The sequence below is a fragment of the Podarcis raffonei genome, chromosome 10, assembly GCF_027172205.1.
Source record: "Podarcis raffonei isolate rPodRaf1 chromosome 10, rPodRaf1.pri, whole genome shotgun sequence".
Taxonomy (NCBI): Eukaryota; Metazoa; Chordata; class Lepidosauria; order Squamata; family Lacertidae; genus Podarcis; species Podarcis raffonei.
The window spans coordinates 40883998-40903951 of record NC_070611.1 but is presented as its reverse complement, the minus strand read 5'-3'; the positions used below and the strand labels follow the sequence as shown (position 1 = coordinate 40903951).

The following is a 19954-nucleotide window of genomic DNA, read 5'->3' as shown; positions in this document are numbered from 1 at the left end:
TACCGTTTAAAACCTTGATTGCACAGGGTTTTAAAATCATACAGGCAGATTCATCCTCAAACTCACAGAGTGGTCTCAACTGTGTACAGGTAATGTGTTGGAAGCAGAATGTCTGGACTGCATGCCTCCATTTCTCCTCACGTGTTTGGTTCCTCAGCTGCTTTGTATAGCTATATTAGCCCTATTTGGGCTAATAAGCAATCAATAAGTACATACAATAAAACAGTGTAAGATGACAGCAATAAAAGCTTTTCAGAAAGCTAGATAAACTAAACAACCTAAAAACTTATTTTGAAATTACATTATTTAAGTTATTTCACTGAAAACTGATCCAAGGAAATGTTGAATAAAGGCCAACATATATTTTTGTTAGGGAGAAGGCATTGTTTAATTACGTAGAAAGCCACTGGGGGGAAAGGAACCATCTTTCAAATATTATACAAGAAGAGAAGTTACAGTCGTACCTTGGAAGTTGAACAGAATCTGTTCCGGAACTCCGTTCAACTTCCAAAACGTTCGAAAACCAAAGCACAGCTTCCACTGGGAGTTCGGCTTCCAAAAATAGTTTGCAAACTGGAACAGTTTGCGACGTTCAGGAGTCAAAATGTTCGAGAACTAAGTTGTTCAAAAACCAAGGCACAACTGTATTTGCCAATATAGCAATTATGTAGCACTTTTACATGCAAAATGCCAAGAAGCTTCTATCAACCACTGCAACCACAATGATTCATCAGATAAACCATGAAACAAACCGTAAGCCACGTACTTTCAGCAACTGTCCATTTCTTGTTCCCAAAAACAAAACAATCTTGTTCAGAACCACAGTGGCATAAACTGACACCAAATCGGAGTGGCTCAGCAAAGTTGCATTGTTGATTGGCCAAGCTATCTTGTTCTGAAAAATCAAATACAGAAGCAAAATATGAGTATACATCATTTTATCAAATATGCAACTTATTATTTTCAAGCTACCTTAACTCTAACTTGCTGCTGAAAGCTTCTTTATGGGAGGTAGCATTGCACTTAAGGCAGGGCTCCACACAGTACAGTATTCTTGCAAAACTTTGGCAACTTATGGGTCGGTTTAGATACAATGCTAGACCACAGTTTAGTATTACGAGAATGATTCTAGCCTTCTCCTGAACTCACGTGACCACCCCAATACGGCCCTAAAGTGAAGTTTCCAATTTTCTCCTATCAGGATGAGAAATAATAATATCTTAGGTGTAAATGTCATGTTTTAAAGCAGAGTATGAATCAGGAGACCAGAGAAAAACCAGGAAACAAACAGCATGTATTACTTGAACACTGGAAGCATTCATACAGATAACAGCTATGCCTTCTGGCAAACTTCTCATCAGTCATGAGTTTAGCTGTTCCTTAACTGTACAACTACAGCACCATGTTCTTTAGTCGATATTTACTGGGAACCTAGCTAAAGATTACATGTTGGAAGCTACAGGAAAGAGTGTAACACAAGGAGGAATAAATAATAATTTTATTTATTTATTTATTTACACACAGGCACATGCGCGCGCGCGCACACACACACACACACACATATATCCTGCCCATCTGGCTGGGTTTCCCCAGCTACTCTGGGTGGCTTCCAACAAAATATTAAAAATATTTTAAAACATTGGTCATTAACAACTTCCCTGAACAGGGCTGCCTTCAGATGTATTCTGAAAGTCAGGTAGTTGTTTATTTCCTTGACATCTGATGGGAGGGTGTTCCACAGGGCGGGCGCCAATACCGAGAAGGCCCTCTGCCTGGTTCCCTGTAACTTGGCTTCTCGCAGTGAGTGAACCACCAGAAGGCCCTCGGCGCTGGACCTCAGTGTCCGGGCTGAGCGATGGGGGTGGAGACCAGTTTAATTACATCAGTTAATCATTGAAAACACAAATAAACAATTAGGTGGGGACCTGAACTATAAAATCAGGAAAATGTAAAGGCCAAAAACCAAAGAAATGAAAAACTGTGCTGCAATTTGATATTTTTTAAAGCATATTTAAAAATTGCGACAATAAGCACTTATTTAACTGGGCATGATGGGCCCCATTCAGAAATCATGATCTTTGCTTTAGAAGCTATGATATGCAGGAGCTTAATATTCTCTCATGCATCCCTTTTCTCCCATTTCACCCCTCCTTTAGCACCAGCTGGTAAACAGACCAGGAAGTCACAGTTAATCATAGCTTCCTTTTATGTCCAAACTGATAGCTATGATTAACACCTTTCAAACAAGCCAGGATTTGGAAGCAAATGTTGGGAGCCATTAACCATAGTTCCTTGGTTCAAACTGAATGTAACATGAAGCTGTGGTTAACTAGGCTTGCTGGCTTGTGTCCCTGCTCATGTGACGGGAAGAGCAAAGGAACCTACAAGAGTTAACCATCTGAAGACAGTCAAATCTTCAATTCAAGAGAGTTTATGCAAAGCAAGGGGACCGCATGTTTTTCAAAGGGGACCCTTTAGGAAAAAGGTGTTGTTTAATAATTATTTATTAATTAAATTTCAATCACATTCCTTCTTTCCAAAGGAACCAAAGTGCAGCATACAGCAAAACGGAAAACATTCAGAAACGATCAAATATCCTCACAGGTAAATAATTTCAAGATTGTCAGGAACAATATATTTCAGCAATCAAATGCCTGGGTGAACAGAAATGTTTTTAAATTCCACCTAACAGTAAAGAGGGAGTACAGGAAATTGAATTCAGCCGACTTTCCCCTCTGTCATATATACTCAATTTCATTTAAAGTGGCTCAACTCAAAACAACACAAACACAAAACCCTAATATATATCAAATAAATGATGCTATACTATACACACAATCATGATCCATTTATACAATATTTACAAAAAGATGTACATAAAACGCCATTTTTTATATTAGGTTCATTGGTATGTTTGTGTTTTGGATGCTGAAGAAAAAAGTCTTGTACATAGATATAACACAAAATATAATTTGGTGTTTTGCCACTCAATCTCCCATATTATTGAAGCTCCAGGCATTAATTACATGTGTGCATGAAGTTGTGCTGTACTTCAAGAAAATATATGCTGCTATTGCAGCATCTGCCAATGCTGTTTGTGGTCTGAAGTGTTAGGGGCATGGAAGGCTGAGCGATCAACATATGTGGTTTGTCAGCTCTCACCCCTGTACAAAGTTTCACAACCACTTTTAAACAAGACAGGAAAACAACGTTGTAACACCAAGAAAGAAAGAAAAAGTTTTGCCATCTTATCCAAAGAGGGAGTGCTTCAATACCCCTTTGCTTTTTCCATAAAGCAGGAAGAAGAGAAGAAGAGGAGTTTGGATTTGATATCCTGCCATTCACTCCCTTTAAGGATTCTCAAAGCGGGTAACATTCTCCTTTCCCTTCCTTCCCCACAACAAACACTCTGTGAGGTGAGTGGGGCTGAGAGACTTCAGAGAAGTATGACTGGCCCAAGGTCACCCAGCAGCTGCATGTGGAGGAGCGGAGACACGAACCCGGTTCCCCAGATTACGAGACTACCGCTCTTAACCACTACACCACACTGGCTCACAATGTGAGCCATTAAATAAGGCATATCTACAACGGGGGGTGGGGGAGTGTGACTACACTGGGCTTCCTCAAACTCGGCCCTTCAGATGTTTTTGGCCTAAAACTCCCATGATCCCTAGCTAGCAGGACTATTGGTCAGGGATGATGGGAACTGTAGTGTCAAAACATCTGGAGGGCCAAGTTTGAGGAAGCCTGGACTACACCATCAGCAACACTTGAAAATTTTGACAGAAATTAGCATCCAAGCAACCTAAGCATCTATGGCCTAAACTACAGACAGTGATGGCAGACTTAGGGCACTGACACTGCTAAGATAATTTGGCTCTGCACAGCTGTCTTTTATTTATCCAGCCTTCCCAACTGCATGCTTTTTTGGACTGTGATTCCCATCAGCCCCAGCCACCACAGCCATGGAGAGGGGTTCTTATTTTAATTACCGTATTTTTCGCCCTATAGGACGCATTTCCCCCCCTCCAAAAATGATGGGGAAATGTATGTGCGTCCTATGGGGCGAATGCAGGCTTCAGGAAGCTATCCTCCAAACGAAGTCGGGGAACAGCGGGGAGGCGCAACGCCGCCATCCCGCTGTTCCCCAACTTGGTTTGGAGGCTGGCGCTGGGAGAAGTGGGCTTCTCCCCAGCGCCAGCCCCACAAGCTCGGGGGACAGCGGGGAGGCGCAGCGTCGCCATCCCGCTGTTCCCCGACCTGGTTTGGAGGCTGGCGCTGGGAGAAGCGGGCTTCTCCCCAGCACCAGCACCACAAGCTCGGGGGACAGATATCCGCAAGCCTGGGGAGACCGGCGCGACTTCCCGCCGGGCTCCCTAGGCTTGCGGATAGCAGCCTGTTCTGGGGGCTGGGGTCGGGGGAAGCTCGGGCTTCCCCCGCCCCTGCCCCGCGCCTGGGGGGGGGAAAATAATTTTTTTTCTTTGTTTCCCCCCCAAAAAAACTAGGTGCGTCCTATGGGCCAGTGCGTCCTAGGGGGCGAAAAATACGGTAGGCATTTTTGATCACCTTTAATGTGCCATCCCAAGGTGGTGTACAAGAGATATAAAGCATTAAGCAATTTATATCATTAATACATTAAAGTTTAAATACAGAAACAATCCAGGGCAAAACTTTAATTCCTTGCCCTCACTACAACCCAGGTTGGAATTGGAGGGGTGTGTGTGTTGCAGTAAGAAGAAAAGTCCCACTGGTGTCAATGGGACTAAACTGCATGACAAATGTCACACTAAGTTAAAAGAGGTATGCTTTAAAGCAGTGTTTTCTTCAACCTAATCCACAGATGTGGTTGGACTAAAATTCTCACCCACAGCCAGCTTAATACAATTACTGCTTTGTATTATTGTAATTTATTTGACTTATCTCTCACTACAGAGACAACTTACAAAGATTAAGAACCAAGAAGAATTCCACAAAACAAAAACAACGTGTTCAATAAAACCATTTCAATAACCCATACAGAAACAAAAACAAAAACCCACAGAAAAGAACCCACCCTCCTAACCTTCTTAAGAGGGGAAAACAGGAGAAGGGCCTCAAACGAAGACTGAATGGTCCAGAGGCACTCCCACAAAGGTATTTATAGATGAAAACCAGCACTTTTAATTGGGCCCAGAAACATATAGGAAGACAATGTAGCTGTGCCAACACCAGTGTTTTAAGATGGGCTCACCTTGATCCTGTTAACAGTTAAGTGGCTGCATTCTGCACCAGCTGCAGTTTCCAAGCCATCTCCAAAAGAAAGCTCCACATAAATTGCACTGCAGTAATCCAATACAGTGGTACCTCAGATTAAGAACTTAATTCGTTCTGGAGGTCCGTTCTTAACCTGAAACTGTTCTTAACCTGAGGTACCACTTTAGCTAATGGGGCCTCCTGCTGCCGCTGCACCACTGCTGCACCATTTCTGTTCTCATCCTGAAGCAAAGTTCTTAACCCGAGGTACTATTTCTGGGTTAGCGGAGTCTGTAACCTGAAGCATATGTAACCTGAAGTGTATGTAACCCAAGGTACCACTGTATTGAGGCTGTGAGAGCATTCATAGATTACTGTAGCCAAATTATCCCTGTCCACAAAGGGTCATCATTGGGCCACCAGCTGAGGCTGCTAGAAGGCACTCAGTGGGGATGATCTTCACCCCAAATGAGTAACCAACATGATGCTCTCCAAATGTTGTTCTTCTACAACTCCCATCATCATTAACCATCAGTCATGCAAGCAAGGGTGCAGGATGGAGGTAACGAGTTCAGTATCTTCTGGAAAGAACATGGCTGGGGAAGTTCCATAGCTGTTCTCTGGTAATGTTGTCCAACTGAAGTTATGCAGGAAGGCACTGACAATGTAGTAGGATCGCATCCTATGCACAACTAACTCGAGCAATTTCAACCTTACTCAGTTGAAAGCTGAATGTCTGAAATCTTGCAGATCAATTGCACGCAAGGCGGAGAGCTTAAAAGCTCCTTCTGCACTGGGTTTTCCCAGTGTGGAAAGAGCTTTTAAGTGCTCAGACTTGCTGGTACCAGGCCTTGGGATGCTCTCACAATATCTTATGGAAACTTGGATGGCCCTGTGAGATCTCACAAGAGCATCCCAGACCTTAGTAAGCAGGTCTTGAGAGCTTAAAAGTTCTCTGCCTTTCTTGTAAGATAAGGATGGTTGTTGGGGGGGGGGTTCAAAGGAGTGGTTCAGGTACTGGTATATGTGTTTTTGCTTATATGCATCATTCCCAGAATGCAACCCCTGTGCAAGACACAATCATACTGTAGTCCTCCCCCACAAGCCCTCCCACACTGTGCAAACTTTATCCTTCCTTATAAAATGTGTATTTGTTTTAGCTAGCACTTACTCCACTGAAGCTGACAGACAAGTTGTGCAAGTATGAAATGGCACAAAAAGACGCAACAGGATGCTCCAAGCCTATGGAATACCATTAAGGCATCTGAAGTTTCGGCACAGATCTGATTTGGTCTTGCAATACTACTACTAATACTATTTATTCAATTGATATACCACCCTTTATCAAAAGATCCCAGGGTGGTGTAATAATAATAATAATAATAATAATTTATTATTTATACCCCGCCCATCTGGCTGGGCCTCCCCAGCCACTCTGGGCGGCTTCCATAAAAACCAAAAATACAGTAAAATATCACACGTTAAAAACTTCCCTGAACAGGGCTGCCTTAAGATGTCTTCTGAATGTCAGGTAGTTGTTTATCTCTTTGACATCTGCTGGAAGGGCATTCCACAGGGCGGGCGCCACTACCGAGAAGGCCCTCTGCCTGGTTCCCTGTAGCTTTGCTTCTCGCAATGAGGGAACCGCCAGAAGGCCCTCGGCGCTAGACCTCAGCGTCCGGGCAGAATGATGGGGGTGGAGACGCTCCTTCAGGTATACTGGACCGAGGCCGTTTAGGGCTTTAAAGGTCAGCACCAACACTTTGAATTGTGCTCGGAAACGTACTGGGAGCCAATGTAGGTCTTTCAAGACCGGTGTTGTATGGTCTCGGCGGCTGCCCCCAGTCACCAGTCTAGCTGCTGCATTCTGGATTAGTTGTAGTTTCCGAGTCACCTTCAAAGGTAGCCCCACGTAGAGCGCATTGCAGTAATCCAAGCGGGAGATAACCAGAGCATGCACCACTCTGGCGAGACAGTCCGCAGGCAGATAGGGTCTCAGCCTACGTACCAGATGGAGCTGGTAAACAGCTGCCCTGGACACAGATTTGACCTGTGCCTCCATGGACAGCTGTGAGTCCAAAATGACTCCCAGGCTGCGCACCTGGTCCTTCAGGGGCACAGTTACCCCATTCAGGACCAGGGAACCCTCCACACCTGCCCGCCTCCTGTCCCCCAAAAACAGTACTTCTGTCTTGTCAGGATTCAACCTCAATCTGTTAGCCGCCATCCATCCTCCAACCGCCTCCAGACACTCACACAGGACCTTCACCGCCCTCACTGGTTCTGATTTAAAAGAGAGGTAGAGCTGGGTATCATCCGCATACTGATGAACACCCAGCCCAAACCTCCTGATGATCTCTCCCAGCGGCTGCATGTAAATGTTGAAAAGCATGGGGGAGAGGACAGAACCCTGAGGCACCCCACAAGTGAGAGCCCAGGGGTCTGAACACTCATCCCCCACCACCACTTTCTGAACACGGCCCAGGAGGAAGGAGCGGAACCACTGTATGACAGTGCCCCCAGCTCCCAGCCCCTCAAGACGGTCCAGAAGGATGTTATGGTCGATGGTATCAAACGCCGCTGAGAGATCCAGCAGAACTAGGAAACAGCTCTCACCTTTGTCTCTAGCCCGCCGGAGATCATCAACCAGTGCGACCAAGGCAGTTTCAGTCCCATGATGAGGCCTGAATCCCGACTGGAAGGGATCCAAATGGTCCGCTTCTTCCAGGCGTGCCTGGAGTTGTTCGGCAACCGCTCGCTCAATCACCTTGCCCAAGAATGGAAGATTTGAGACTGGGCGATAGTTGGCCATCGTGGCCGCATCTAAAGATGGTTTTTTAAGAAGCGGTTTAATAACCGCCTCTTTCAGCGGGTCTGGGAAGGCTCCCTCACGGAGGGAAGCATTCACCACCCCACGAAGCCCATCGCCCAGTCCTTCCCGGCTAGCTTTTATAAGCCAGGATGGGCAAGGATCCAGGAGACAGGTGGTTGGTCTCACTCGTCCAAGCAGCCTGTCCACATCCTCGGAGGTAACAGATTGGAATTGATCCCACTCAACTTGACTAGACAGAACTCTAGCACTCTCCCGCCCCGGCCCTGCTCCCACGGTGGAGTCTACTTCTTCCCGAATCTGAGCGATTTTATCTGCAAAAAACTTTGCAAAATCATTGCAGGAGAACATGTTGCCCATACTGGACCCCGATGTTGCAGGTGGTTCCGCTAAATTGTGAACCACCTGAAAAAGTCTCCTGCTGCTGTTTTCTGCAGATGCAATAGAGGCGGTGAAGAAATTCTTCTTCGCCGTCGCTATCGCCACTTGGTAGGCTCGACGTTGAGCTCTAACCTGTGTCCGGTCAGATTCGGAATGAGTTATCCGCCACCGGCGCTCTAGCCGTCTCAACGATTGTTTCATTGCCCTCAGATCCGTGGAAAACCACGGGGCTGTCCGGGCTCCATGCAATCGGAGAGGGCGCTTCGGAGCCAAACAGTCAATAGCCCTGGTTAACTCCGCATTCCAGCGGGCCACCAGGGAATCAGCTGAAAGGCCATCAACATGGGATAAAGCATCCCCTACCACTCTCTGGAAACCATTTGGATCCATTAAGTGGCGGGGGCGGACCATCCGAATTGGTCCCACCTCCCTGCAGAGGGGATGGGTCGCAGAGAAGTCCAGTTGCACCAGGAAGTGATCTGACCATGGCACTTCTTTCGTTTCGCTTTTACTTAGTGTCAGATCACCAACATCCATAGAGGTAAACACCAGGTCCAAGGCATGTCCGCGGCTATGGGTTGGGCCAGACTTATTCAGGGACAGCCCCATGGAGGCCATGCTTTCCACGAAGTCCCGAGCGGCCCCTTGTAAGGTCGTGTCGGCATGGATGTTAAAATCCCCTAGGACGACCAAGCTAGGTGTCTCCAGGAGAACATCCGCCACGACCTGAAGCAGCTCGGGCAGGGAATCCTTGGTGCAGCGGGGAGGTCAGTACACCAAAAGGAATCCTGTACTGCCCCTATTGCCCAACTTCCAGAACATGCACTCGGAAAACTGGGTCTTCCCAATAGGACGCCTGGTGCAAACTAATGACTTCCTAAAAATCACTGCAACCCCCCCTCCCCGCCCACATGACCTGGGTTGCTGTGCGTAAGAGAAACCTGGTGGACAAGCAGCGGCAAGGACAGGCCCATCTGCTTCATCCAACCAAGTCTCTGTTACACATGCCAGGTCAAGTCCTCCATCCATGATCAAGTCATGGATGGCAGTGGTCTTATGAATCATTGACCTGGCATTGCACAGCAGCACCTTCAGGTCATGTGGGTATCCCTTGCTGATTCTAGTATCCATCCGGTCAGGACCAGACCCGGAGGCAGGAATAGTCCTCAGACAACGACTAAACCTGCCCCCTCTGTAATGACGTGGTCTAGTCTTAGCGTAACTCCTCCTCCTACCCGTGATCACTGAGATCGGTTGCCCCAGTGCATCCCCCCTTGTGGAACATGCCCCAGCCATTTTGTGGGCTGGGGCCCACTCCCCGGCAGCCCTGACCCCTCCTCCTAAGAACAAAATAACACCTTAAACAAACAAACAAAACCAATAAAACAATACAAACAAAAAAATAATAATGTAAAAATTACAAAAACATCAAAATAAAAATAAAAAAATTCCCCAAGCCCAACCAAACATCCATCCCACCCCCACCCGCCACATACAAAAAATCCAAAAGAAAAATTTTAAAAACATTTTAAAACCACTCTAAAAACACTGCCCCCCTGGCAGTAACAACTGTCCTGGTGAGGCCTGTCAGGCCCTGCCCTGGGCCAGGTGGTAAGTGGCAGGAGCAGGGCCCTCAGGCACTCACACAGGGGAGTCCTCCTGGGCAGCAGGCAGCAAGCACCACACAGTCCTTATGAGGCCCCAGGCCCCGCCCCAGGCCAGATGGTAAGTGGCAGGAAGGAGCAGATGGTAAGTGGCAGGAAGGAGCTACATTACTCCATTAATGTACATTAATGTACTACATTAAAAACAATACAGAGCATCAATGATAAAAATATATAATAAAAAGATAGTAAAAAGCATACTGACAAAGAGCCTTATAATAAAATAACCACCCTAATAACAGTCCTGTTCCCCACACTTTTACAGGCCATAGATTATTTAATAGCCATAGGCCTAGGTAAAGACATGTAATGATGGGGCCAGGTAAGCCTCTCTGGGGAGAGTATTCTACAATCAGGGAGCCACCACAGAAAAGGCCTGTTCTCTTGTTGCCACCTTCCAAACCTCTCTGGGACTAGGGACATAGAAAAGAGCCTGCGATGACAAGTGTAGGGTCCAGGTCACTTTGTATGGGGGAAAGGCGTTCCTTAAGGTATTGAAATCCAGAACCATGTAAGGCTTTGTAGTACTCTGAATTGGGCCACACAGAATTCATGAGAAACGTGTTGATGGGAACGTGTTAACCTTAACACAACTCTGTCATAAGACCAGATTGTGATAGAGAGATCATCCCTCCTTCCAGCATCATTCACTGTATTGCCTCTCTTTCTGCAGCCAAATATCCCTCTCATTCTCTGAATGTACGTATACACAAAACACCTGGCCAGGCCAGATGGCTCACTATGCTAATCTTTCATCAGACTTATTTATCTGAAGGCTTATAGAACTTCTGTGACTTAATTCCTATTTAAAAGAAAGCTATGCTTAAAATGCACCCCATTTTGAAAACAGCTAGATCTGACACACAGTATGTTAAAAAGAAATTCATTAACTATAAAAGCTAACGTTCTTGTCAGATTACAGGCATACCCTTTATATTCATGTAGTCTGCATAAGGCAGTCCAATAAATTATTTTTGAGGGGTATATTACTGTGTTTTGTTCTTTTCACATAACTCTTGACTAGGCCAAAACAACAGCAACAGCAGCAGCAGCAACAAGAGCGAAAACTAAATTTGCCGTCCACAAGACAAAAGCGCTGCTCTGGTTCGCCAGAAGCGGCTTAGTCATGCTGGCCACATGACCCGGAAGCTGTACGCCGGCTCCCTCGGCCAGTAAAGCAAGATGAGCGCTGCAACCTCAGAGTCGTCTGCTACTGGACCTAACGGTCAGGGGTCCCTTTACCTTTACCTTTATGGGTAACATATAAGGTGTAGAACACTTTATGGAGTTTTTCCCAAAGCAGAATCAGTGCAAGAGACTTCCGCTTTCTACAAATGCCATGCTAGAAAAGAAACAAAACTCACTTCTTCCCATATCAGTCCTCTAGCCCCTGCAGAAGATTAGTGGAAGAAGGGGGTGTTGTTTTACCTCATGTGGGGTTTAGGAGAAAGCAAGGTATGGTGCAAGTCCCTCTTAGGTTTTCCTTCTCCACCATGCTGCTTCTTGCCTTCATGGATGTGAAACAAAGGCCCCCTCAGCATCCCCAAGTCCTATACAAACGTGAACTAGACTACTCGGGACAAAAGGTTATTGTTTAATTTCTAATTGGACTTTTGCAGAAGATAGAACATCCTTGCACAACTTCTGTTTTTGGCAGAACCCTTTCCCTTTTTTCCAGTTTACAGAGAAGCCAGGAAAGGTATGGTCACCACATAATGAGGAACACTCACCAGTGGCGAGAGTGTGAGAGGAGGACAATTGTGGAGCTCTACCTCATAGTCACCATGGCAACTTGAACAGCCGTAACAATAAGTGCTAAAATACCAGAAGCAAACATGTTTTTAATTTCCTTTTGCTTCCAGCTTGTTTTCAACTTTTTATTATTTTTTTTGTTTCATTTTATGTCTTCATATTGTTGTAAACTCCTGTGATATATTCTTTATGATTTAATGATATATAACAGGCACGTCCAACTCCCTAAAGACTGTGATCTACTCCCACTATTAAAAAAAACTGGCAGTGATCTACCCATTGTCAGAGTTATCAAGCTTTTTTTGGGGAGGACTGTCAAGAGTTGAGCTTTTTTGGGGGGTTGGCAAGTGTTATTGAGCTTTTGGGGGGGGATAGTCACTTGACACTTCCAGGAAACAAGGGTCAGGCAACAATACTTGTGCTTCCCACCTGCCCCAACTTTCCTTGCTGTGGAGGAAGTGGAGGAGGGACATAGTGCCTGGGGCATAGGGCCAAAACATTTCCGTGGTCGACCAGGGTCACCCCGGCGATCTACCTGTACATTGCGGTTGACCGGTTGAACATGTCTGGTATATAAAAATAAAGTATTTAACAACCAGTGTGCCAATGTAAGTTTCTGAATAGTTGTACAGGTCCTTTAACTGGGGGTTAGAAGTACAGTCATACGTTGGATCTCGAACGCCTTACAAGTCAAATGTTTTGGGTCCCGAATGCCGCAAACCTGGAAGTGAGTGTTCTGATTTGTGAACGTTCTTTGGAACCCAAACATCCAACGCATCTTCCAAGGCTTCCAAATGGCTACAGAAGCTTCCTGCAGCCAATGGGAATCCGTGCCTTGGTTTCCTAACATTTTTCAAGTTGAACAGATTTCTGGAATGGATTCCGTTCCGACTTCCAAGGTACCACTGTAATCTGAAAACAAAAATATCTAGACAAGGCACAAAATATCCGCCAAGTGTGATTTCCCATTCTACAACATTCAGTCTCATGGTACACATCCAAGGCAGCAATCCCAAAAACATCTACTGGAAGGACGCCCATTGAAACAGAGTTGCTCATCTTTAGAAGGGCTCTCTGCAGAAGAGGCTTTACTTTTCCAAACATCTCATGCAGCCTGAACATTTCCCATTTGCAGCAAGCACTGCTCCCATTCCTTTCAGGTTCCTAATCTCTTAGGGCCAAAGGGCACCAATGTAAGGGACAGTCTAGGGCGCTACAAAATATGCAACCAGCCCATAACCAAAAAACAAAACCACACCTCAATTGAATGTAAAAATTGGAAGGTGCAGGGGGCCTTGGTGGGAACCAAGCAGGCTTCACAAGCGCACCATGTTGGGGGGCCTATCCCTAGGTTACAGCGGCCAGACTAGTAAAGGCCTGAGGGACTCTTCCTTACACTTTAAAATAATGATGATGATTTTATTTATTTCTCATGATACAGAAGACACATTTTGAGAAGAAAATTGTTACAACGGTAAAAACAAACAACTTGTTTTCCTATTTATTAAAACAGTTTTATAGCCAGGGTGGCTGTTTGGGTTACAGATGCTCATTTTATTATGTTTCCTTTAAATATATGTTATTTGAAGTCTGCTGGAACACGTGTGGAAGGGGATTCACTGCAGGGAACTCCATCATGCAACCTACAGCAAGCTTTGACTCTAACTCCCATCAGTTGCTGAGTGGTAGAGCCAAGACTACTGGGCTGGCTATGCAAGGTGTTTTTAAGTCCTAACTATGGGATGTCCTGGAGTTAAAGCAAAGGCTACTAGCCTTGATGACCATGCTCTGGCTGGAGGCCACGTGAAGGGACAGTGTTCTTGTACCTGGATCCTGCTTTATGGACTTCCCATAGGCATCTGGTGAGTCTGCTGAGAACAGGGTCTGGACCATATAGGCCATTGGCCTGACCCAGCAGACTCTTCTTATTTCCTTATGATACCAGCACCAAAAAAATGCTGTTCTGCCTTGCAAGCTGTTTTAGATAATGGACAACACTACAGCAAACTGTTGTTTTTTCCCCCATAAGTGTTTGCAGAGATTTATATGTCAATGCTTAATAAAGGATGCACTTAATGTACAAGAAGCATTTTTTTAAAAATTTGGTCACATGCATGTGGTGAGCTGACTTGCCATTTCAAATAGAAAAGCCTTTCTTTGCAAAGCTGCTGAGTAACTTTTTTGCCACTGCAAACCCAACTGTCTGCTTCCTATGTTGAGCAACATCATGAGATCTTCTTTTATATATGCTCAGCTAGCAGGACATCGTTTTTTTGCCAACTCATCCAACAGTAAGTGAGCTGGTTGCAGTGGGAAAGTAAAGCATCTCTCTGAAACCAAAGGGGGCTGGACAGTAATTCATGTTGGCTGAACTTCTTCTATAGAGTTACATCTGCTCAGCCTTTCAGCAATTGCAGGTGATTACCATATTTTTTCCTCTATAAGACTCACTTTTTCCCTCCTAAAAAGTAAGGGGAAATGTGTGTGCGTCTTATGGAGCGAATGCAGGCTGTGCAGCTATCCCAGAAGGCAGAACAGCAAGAGGGAATGCTGCTTTCACTGCGCAGCGATCCCTCTTGCTGTTCTTGCTTCTGAAATTCAGGGGGAAAAAATTCTTGTTTTCCTCCTCCAAAAACTAGGTGCGTCTTGTGGTCTGGTGCGTCTTATAGAGCAAAAAATACGGTACTTTGTTTTTAACTGTACAGTGGTACCTCGGGTTACATACGCTTCAGGTTACATACGCTTCAGGTTACAGACTCTACTAACCCAGAAATAGTACCTCAGGTTAAGAACTTCGCTTCAGGATGAGAAAAGAAACCGTGCTCTGGCGCTGCCGCCGGAGCACAATTTCTGTTCTTATCCTGAAGCAAAGTTCTTTACCTGAAGCACTATTTCTCGGTTAGTGGAGTCTGTAACCTGAAGTGTATGTAACCTGAGGTACTACTGTAGCTTTTACTTTGTTGTTGTTGTTTAGTCGTTTAGTCGTGCCCAACTCTTTGTGACCCCATGGACCAGAGCACGCCAGGCACTCCTGTCTTCCACTGCCTCCCGCAGCTTGGTCAAACTCATGTTGGTAGCTTCAAGAACACTGTCCAACCATCTCGTCCTCTGTTGTCCCCTTCTCCTTGTGCCCTCCATCTTTCCCAACATCAGGGTCTTTTCCAGGAAAGCTTTTACTTTACTTTCATTAATTTGTCTAACTCTTTTTAAAAGCTCTCCAAATATTGGAACTTCTGGGTGCTTGGTATAATCTTTTTCTTTTTCTACCAGTCTTTCTATTTCAGCGAAACTTGATGACAGCTGTTTCACACCATCATACAACTTTTGGCAAATGTGGAAGATACACCTGTTCACCCTGGCTTTTGACATGTGAAATGTATATTTTTAGGACCTAACTTGTTTTAGTAATTTTAAGTTGTTGAAAAACAATTTTATATTGTGTTTTAATACTAATGTTGCATTTTAATTGTTGCAACCTGCCCTTGAACCTTAGGGTGAAGGGCAGATAATAAATTGGAATAACAACAACAGCAGCAGCATTCATTAATATGGAAAACTTCAAACTTATGGTTAAACCTACACAGAAAGCTTACACTCTTTCCTGTTCTGCCCTGTACTATTTAGTATTTTTTTCTATGTACCTTAAGTTACAAATATTGACAGTGAAGACAGGAATATTCTTAAGAGTCACAGGGTACATGCAAGATTATTTTTTTACTGCTCCCTCCATATCTAAATTAGGGGATGGGAGAGAGAGTAACTGAACAGAAAATGTAGGTCTTTATATGGTGGTACTTCCAAGATGCTTAGGGTATTTTATTGTGGGATCAGTGCAGCGGATTTTTGCATTTTGGTGGTTTCCTTAAAAAAGGCCAACAATTTTGGTGGTGTCCTATAAAACAACTCAACAATTTTGCAGGTGTCAGGAATTTTACTCTTTGAAATATGGCAACCCTATTTTTTCAGCCTCTACACAACATCACTGCTCTACATGCCAGCCTGTATTTTCCCTCCCCAGTTAATGCAGATTTGCCTTTTGGGTGGGGAGATAATTTGATAAGAAAAACGAAAGCGAAATCCTGTTGCGGGCTGCCTCTTTGTGACATTAAGCCACGTAAGAAAAAGAAAAGAATAGTTAGGAACCCAGGGGAGTGATGCCCCAATGTGTTTCACTATTGATCTAGAAAACTCACTGCGTCTCAGCTGCTATTAACTCACCCAGTGGGCTAGAAAGCGCGACCGACCTTATGGGGTTGTTGCAAGCGGAAAGGAGACCGCAAAGTTATTTCACATCTTTAAAACGGTCTACCTTGAGCATCAGACCAGCCGGCAACAACGACGGTGCGCTGTTAGAGCCGGCCCCCTGGTCTCCGATTCCGCTGGGCAACAACGCTCAACCTATAACCAAACTACTCACGCATGTCTCCGCAGGCTCGTGGGCGCAGATCGTGTTCGAATCGCCAAGGGCGCATCCCTCCGAAACGCTCGACACCTGGCTGAGGCTGAAGATGCAAAGGGCCGTGGAGGTCGGAGTGGCCGGACCCTCGGCAGAGCCGAAGACGCCGACCCAGAGCCCGCGCTCCTGGACGTAGTTGGAAGACAGGATCCTCCGGGTGAAGCCGCCGCCGCCGCAGCGCAAGATGGCCTGGCCGTGGCCGAAGAACCGGTTTGCCGGCATCTGGTTGGCCACGAGCATCTTGGGCTCCATGCTGAGGCTGTAGTGATAATAAGGAAAGAAGAACTGCCCGCTCCACAGGAACGCGTCCGCGAAGTGCAAGTAGCAGCCGTCGCTCACCAGCAGCCGGTGGTCTTCCGAGACCGCCTTCTGGCGCTCTTGGAGAGCGACGGCCACTCCGGAGTCGCCCTTGGCGAGGCACTCTGGATCCAAGTCGCTGGAATCGTTCAGTCGGCGAGACGTGGCCACCACCAGCCGCCACTCGGAGCCGAGGGCATAGATCCACCCGGCGGCGGAGCCATTCCGCAAGCAGGTCACCACCTCTTCCCCGAAAACGGTGGCGTTGGCGTCGGCGTCGGCGCCGAGGCGCTCCTCGTAGCAGGAGCCATGCGGCTGCGTCCAACAGGTGAGGAGGCGGTCGTTGCCGAAGGGCAGCAGGAGCTTGTTGACCGTCGTCCCCGAGTCGAGCGCCGGGCTGCTGCGGTGCTCCTTCGCCCAGGCCAGCGAGGGCTCCACTTCGTACCAGCGATTGCCGCTGGCCACCAGCAAGCGCCGCGCGCTCGCCGCCAGGTTGGAGAGCGGCTGAGGGAAGGTCTGCGCGCGCGCCGCCGCCGCCTCCTCCTCGGCCGCCCAGGCCAGCGCCAAGGCAGAAAGCAGCAGCAGGCAGTTGCAGGCGAGGCCGCCGCCCAGGCGCCCCCTCAGCCTTCGCCACCAGCCGGCCATGGCCACACACACACGCCGCGCTCCGGCTACCTAAGGCGGCTCTGCAGGCAGCGTGCCGACAGCTGCCCCATGGCAGCGCGCTGAGGGCGGGAACCTCCCCCTCTCCTTCCCCTCCCACCCCCACCCTCGCTCTCTGTGGTTTCCTCGGTGCCACCCAGAAGACTTGCGCGCAGAAGTTCCTTTTTCCACGTCGCTGGGAAGCACCACTCGGCTCGCGCGTGCGAGCTTTCCCGCCTGCCCCTCACCGCCCACCCTCGCCAATGTCTCGCCCCGCCCCCTGAAGGCGCGTGCGACTGGGGCGCTGCACGTGTTGGAAACCGGCCGGCCTGCTGCTTCCCGCCAGTCCCCAGTCTCCCTACTCCACAAACGCTCCCCCCCCCCGCCTTGTTTAGACGTTGGTGAGGTCCATAGGGGAGCAAGGCGATTCAGGAGGGTGTCTTAGCTCCATGGCCGGTTCCAAATTATTGCGGGTAGGGGTTGCTTGGGTTTGGTTATGGTGCGCCACGCCCTCTTCCTTGCGCCCTCCGCCAGCTGGTTGTCCTATCCTCCTCGCCCCTCCCATCACGAGACCCTGTTCGGAGAGAGCCAGAAAGCATGCGCAAACGACAAGAGGGAGGGGGTCGTAGGGATTGGGCCAAGTTGGGAGAAAAGAATTCGCTTCCTCCCCGTGACCCTATCCCAGAGCCTGCTTTGACCACACATCCTAGGCCATGCCCCCTATCTGTAGGCCACGCCCCTTTCCGACCCCTGCTTCATGCCTTCCTTGAGTGTGCTTGCCTGGCTGGAATAAGTCCTTGAGCCGTGATCATGCTTCCCATGTGTGTGTATGTGAATTGCGTAAAGATGCAGTTAACAATATTTGTTCTTCATCGGCTCTACCCATCACTGTGGCCCCCCATAAGGTTGCCCAGGAGCATATATAGAGAGTTGGGGGGGGGGGAGGAGTTGTCTGCTGAAATATACTCAGAGTAGAGTGGGGATTTCATGCTCTTTATTCAGCTCATAGTGGCAAGGAATGAAAGTTCCCCCAAAGTATCTGCTTTATATACTTTATTTACACAATGGGCCACACGTGATTGGCTAATTCCGGGATTCTCCTGTAGGCCATCAGGTTGCAGATTCACTTCCACCTGGAGCTGGATTGGGTGGCTCCTGTGGACCAATCCTACTGCTGCATTGTTCTAGGACCAATCAGACTGCTGCATTTTGGATCCTATTGTTCTAGGACCAATCAGACTGCTGCATTTTGGATCCTATTCAACTCAGTACACAACACCTGCCCTACACACTTATTTACCGTATTTTTTGCACCATAACACTCACTTTTTTCCTCCTAAAAAGTAAGGGGAAATGTCTGTGCGTGTTATGGAGGGAATGCCTACGGGTGGCATGCCTACGGATTTTCCTCCTCTAAAAACTATGTGCGTGTTATGGTCGGGTGCGTGTTATAGAGCGAAAAATATGGTACCTTCTCCTCCTTAGCAGCACAGTGGGCCCAATCTTAATAGCTGCACTACTCCAAGGGAGAGCACAAGTGAGCAAGGGGAGACGCTCCCTCTGACCACACACTGGCTGGCACAGCAGGGGGAATCAGCCCCTCCACGTGGCAACATTCTGGGGGACAAAGCAAGCATGAGAAGGTGGCAAGTGATGTCCTGTCTCTGTGTTGGCCAATCCTCCCCCCTGCACCACCCAAAGATGGAGGGAAGCAGGCAAGAGCAACTTCCTCTTATTTGCCACTGGCCTGCGTTTCCTCTGTGGGTGGCACATCTCCCAGGGGGAGAGGCGGCTTGAGCAATCTGAGGCAGCAGAGGTGACTGTCCCTGGCAACCACCACTCACTTGTTCTTGCAGCTGAGCAACAGACAGCTGCCCAGGACTGGCTGCCAACAAGATGCCAAGAGGACATTCTTCTCCCCTTCAAGTAAACTGTAGTTTCAGAAGCGTGGTTTTTCTTAGGACCACAGCAGGGGCAGGAAGAAGGTTAAATTTCCCTTCCAAGCCGACTCTGGTCCTGATCATTGCTATGTATTAAATTTGTATGCTGCTCTTCAACCAAAGATCACAGGGTGGTTTGCAACATACAAAGACAAAAGGAGAAGTAAAAAATACATATAATTAGAAACAAAAACAAATAACTCCCCTCCCACAAATACATTTAAGAGGACATAGAATGTTAATCAGCCAAAGGTCTGGTTGAAGAGAAATGTTTTCACGTAATGCCTAAAGATATGCAATGAAGACAACAGGCCAGCCTCCTTAATTACCAGCTTCCCTGCCACCTGATGCCATTTTCATTTTGTTGTTTTTTAAAAAAACTTGCATGATGCTCATTTAACATGGTGTCAGGGGTGCCAATGGACTCTCTCCAGGCATGGGGGCCTCTGTAGCTACTACATTACTTCTCCCTATCTGGGTGACATCTGTTAAATTCGTTGAAGTGCAAAGCGTTTGTGGTGAATCTATTAAGACTCTATATTTTGCTGGCGCAAATGCATGACTGTGGTTTTTTAAATGGTTCTTGGGAATCCTGAGATCTCTGTTTGAAATGTGAACTAGCCCCCAAATGGTTAGTACTGTCAGCTTTGACAGCATCAAATACCTTCGGGGGCAGGGATTAATCTAGGCACCCTTTTCATCCAAGAAAGTGTGATCATCACCTGTCAGAGCAGAAGGTATTTCTTTTCTAAATGCTGCC

At 47.0% G+C, this 19954-nt stretch overlaps 1 protein-coding gene across 1 annotated transcript in view; it reads right to left on the bottom strand.

The window, feature by feature from the left end:
• Window positions 1-17351, bottom strand: part of PLXNC1 (plexin C1) — a 59019-nt gene extending 41668 nt beyond the window's left edge. The window contains exons 1-2 of the mRNA XM_053407414.1: window positions 16277-17351; window positions 767-895 (exon numbers count right to left, since the gene is read on the bottom strand). Coding sequence (XP_053263389.1) covers window positions 767-895; window positions 16277-17257 — 1110 coding nt within the window. The 5' untranslated portion in view covers window positions 17258-17351. The remainder of the gene's footprint in view (window positions 1-766; window positions 896-16276) is intronic.
• Between the last annotated feature and the right edge of the window lie 2603 nt (window positions 17352-19954).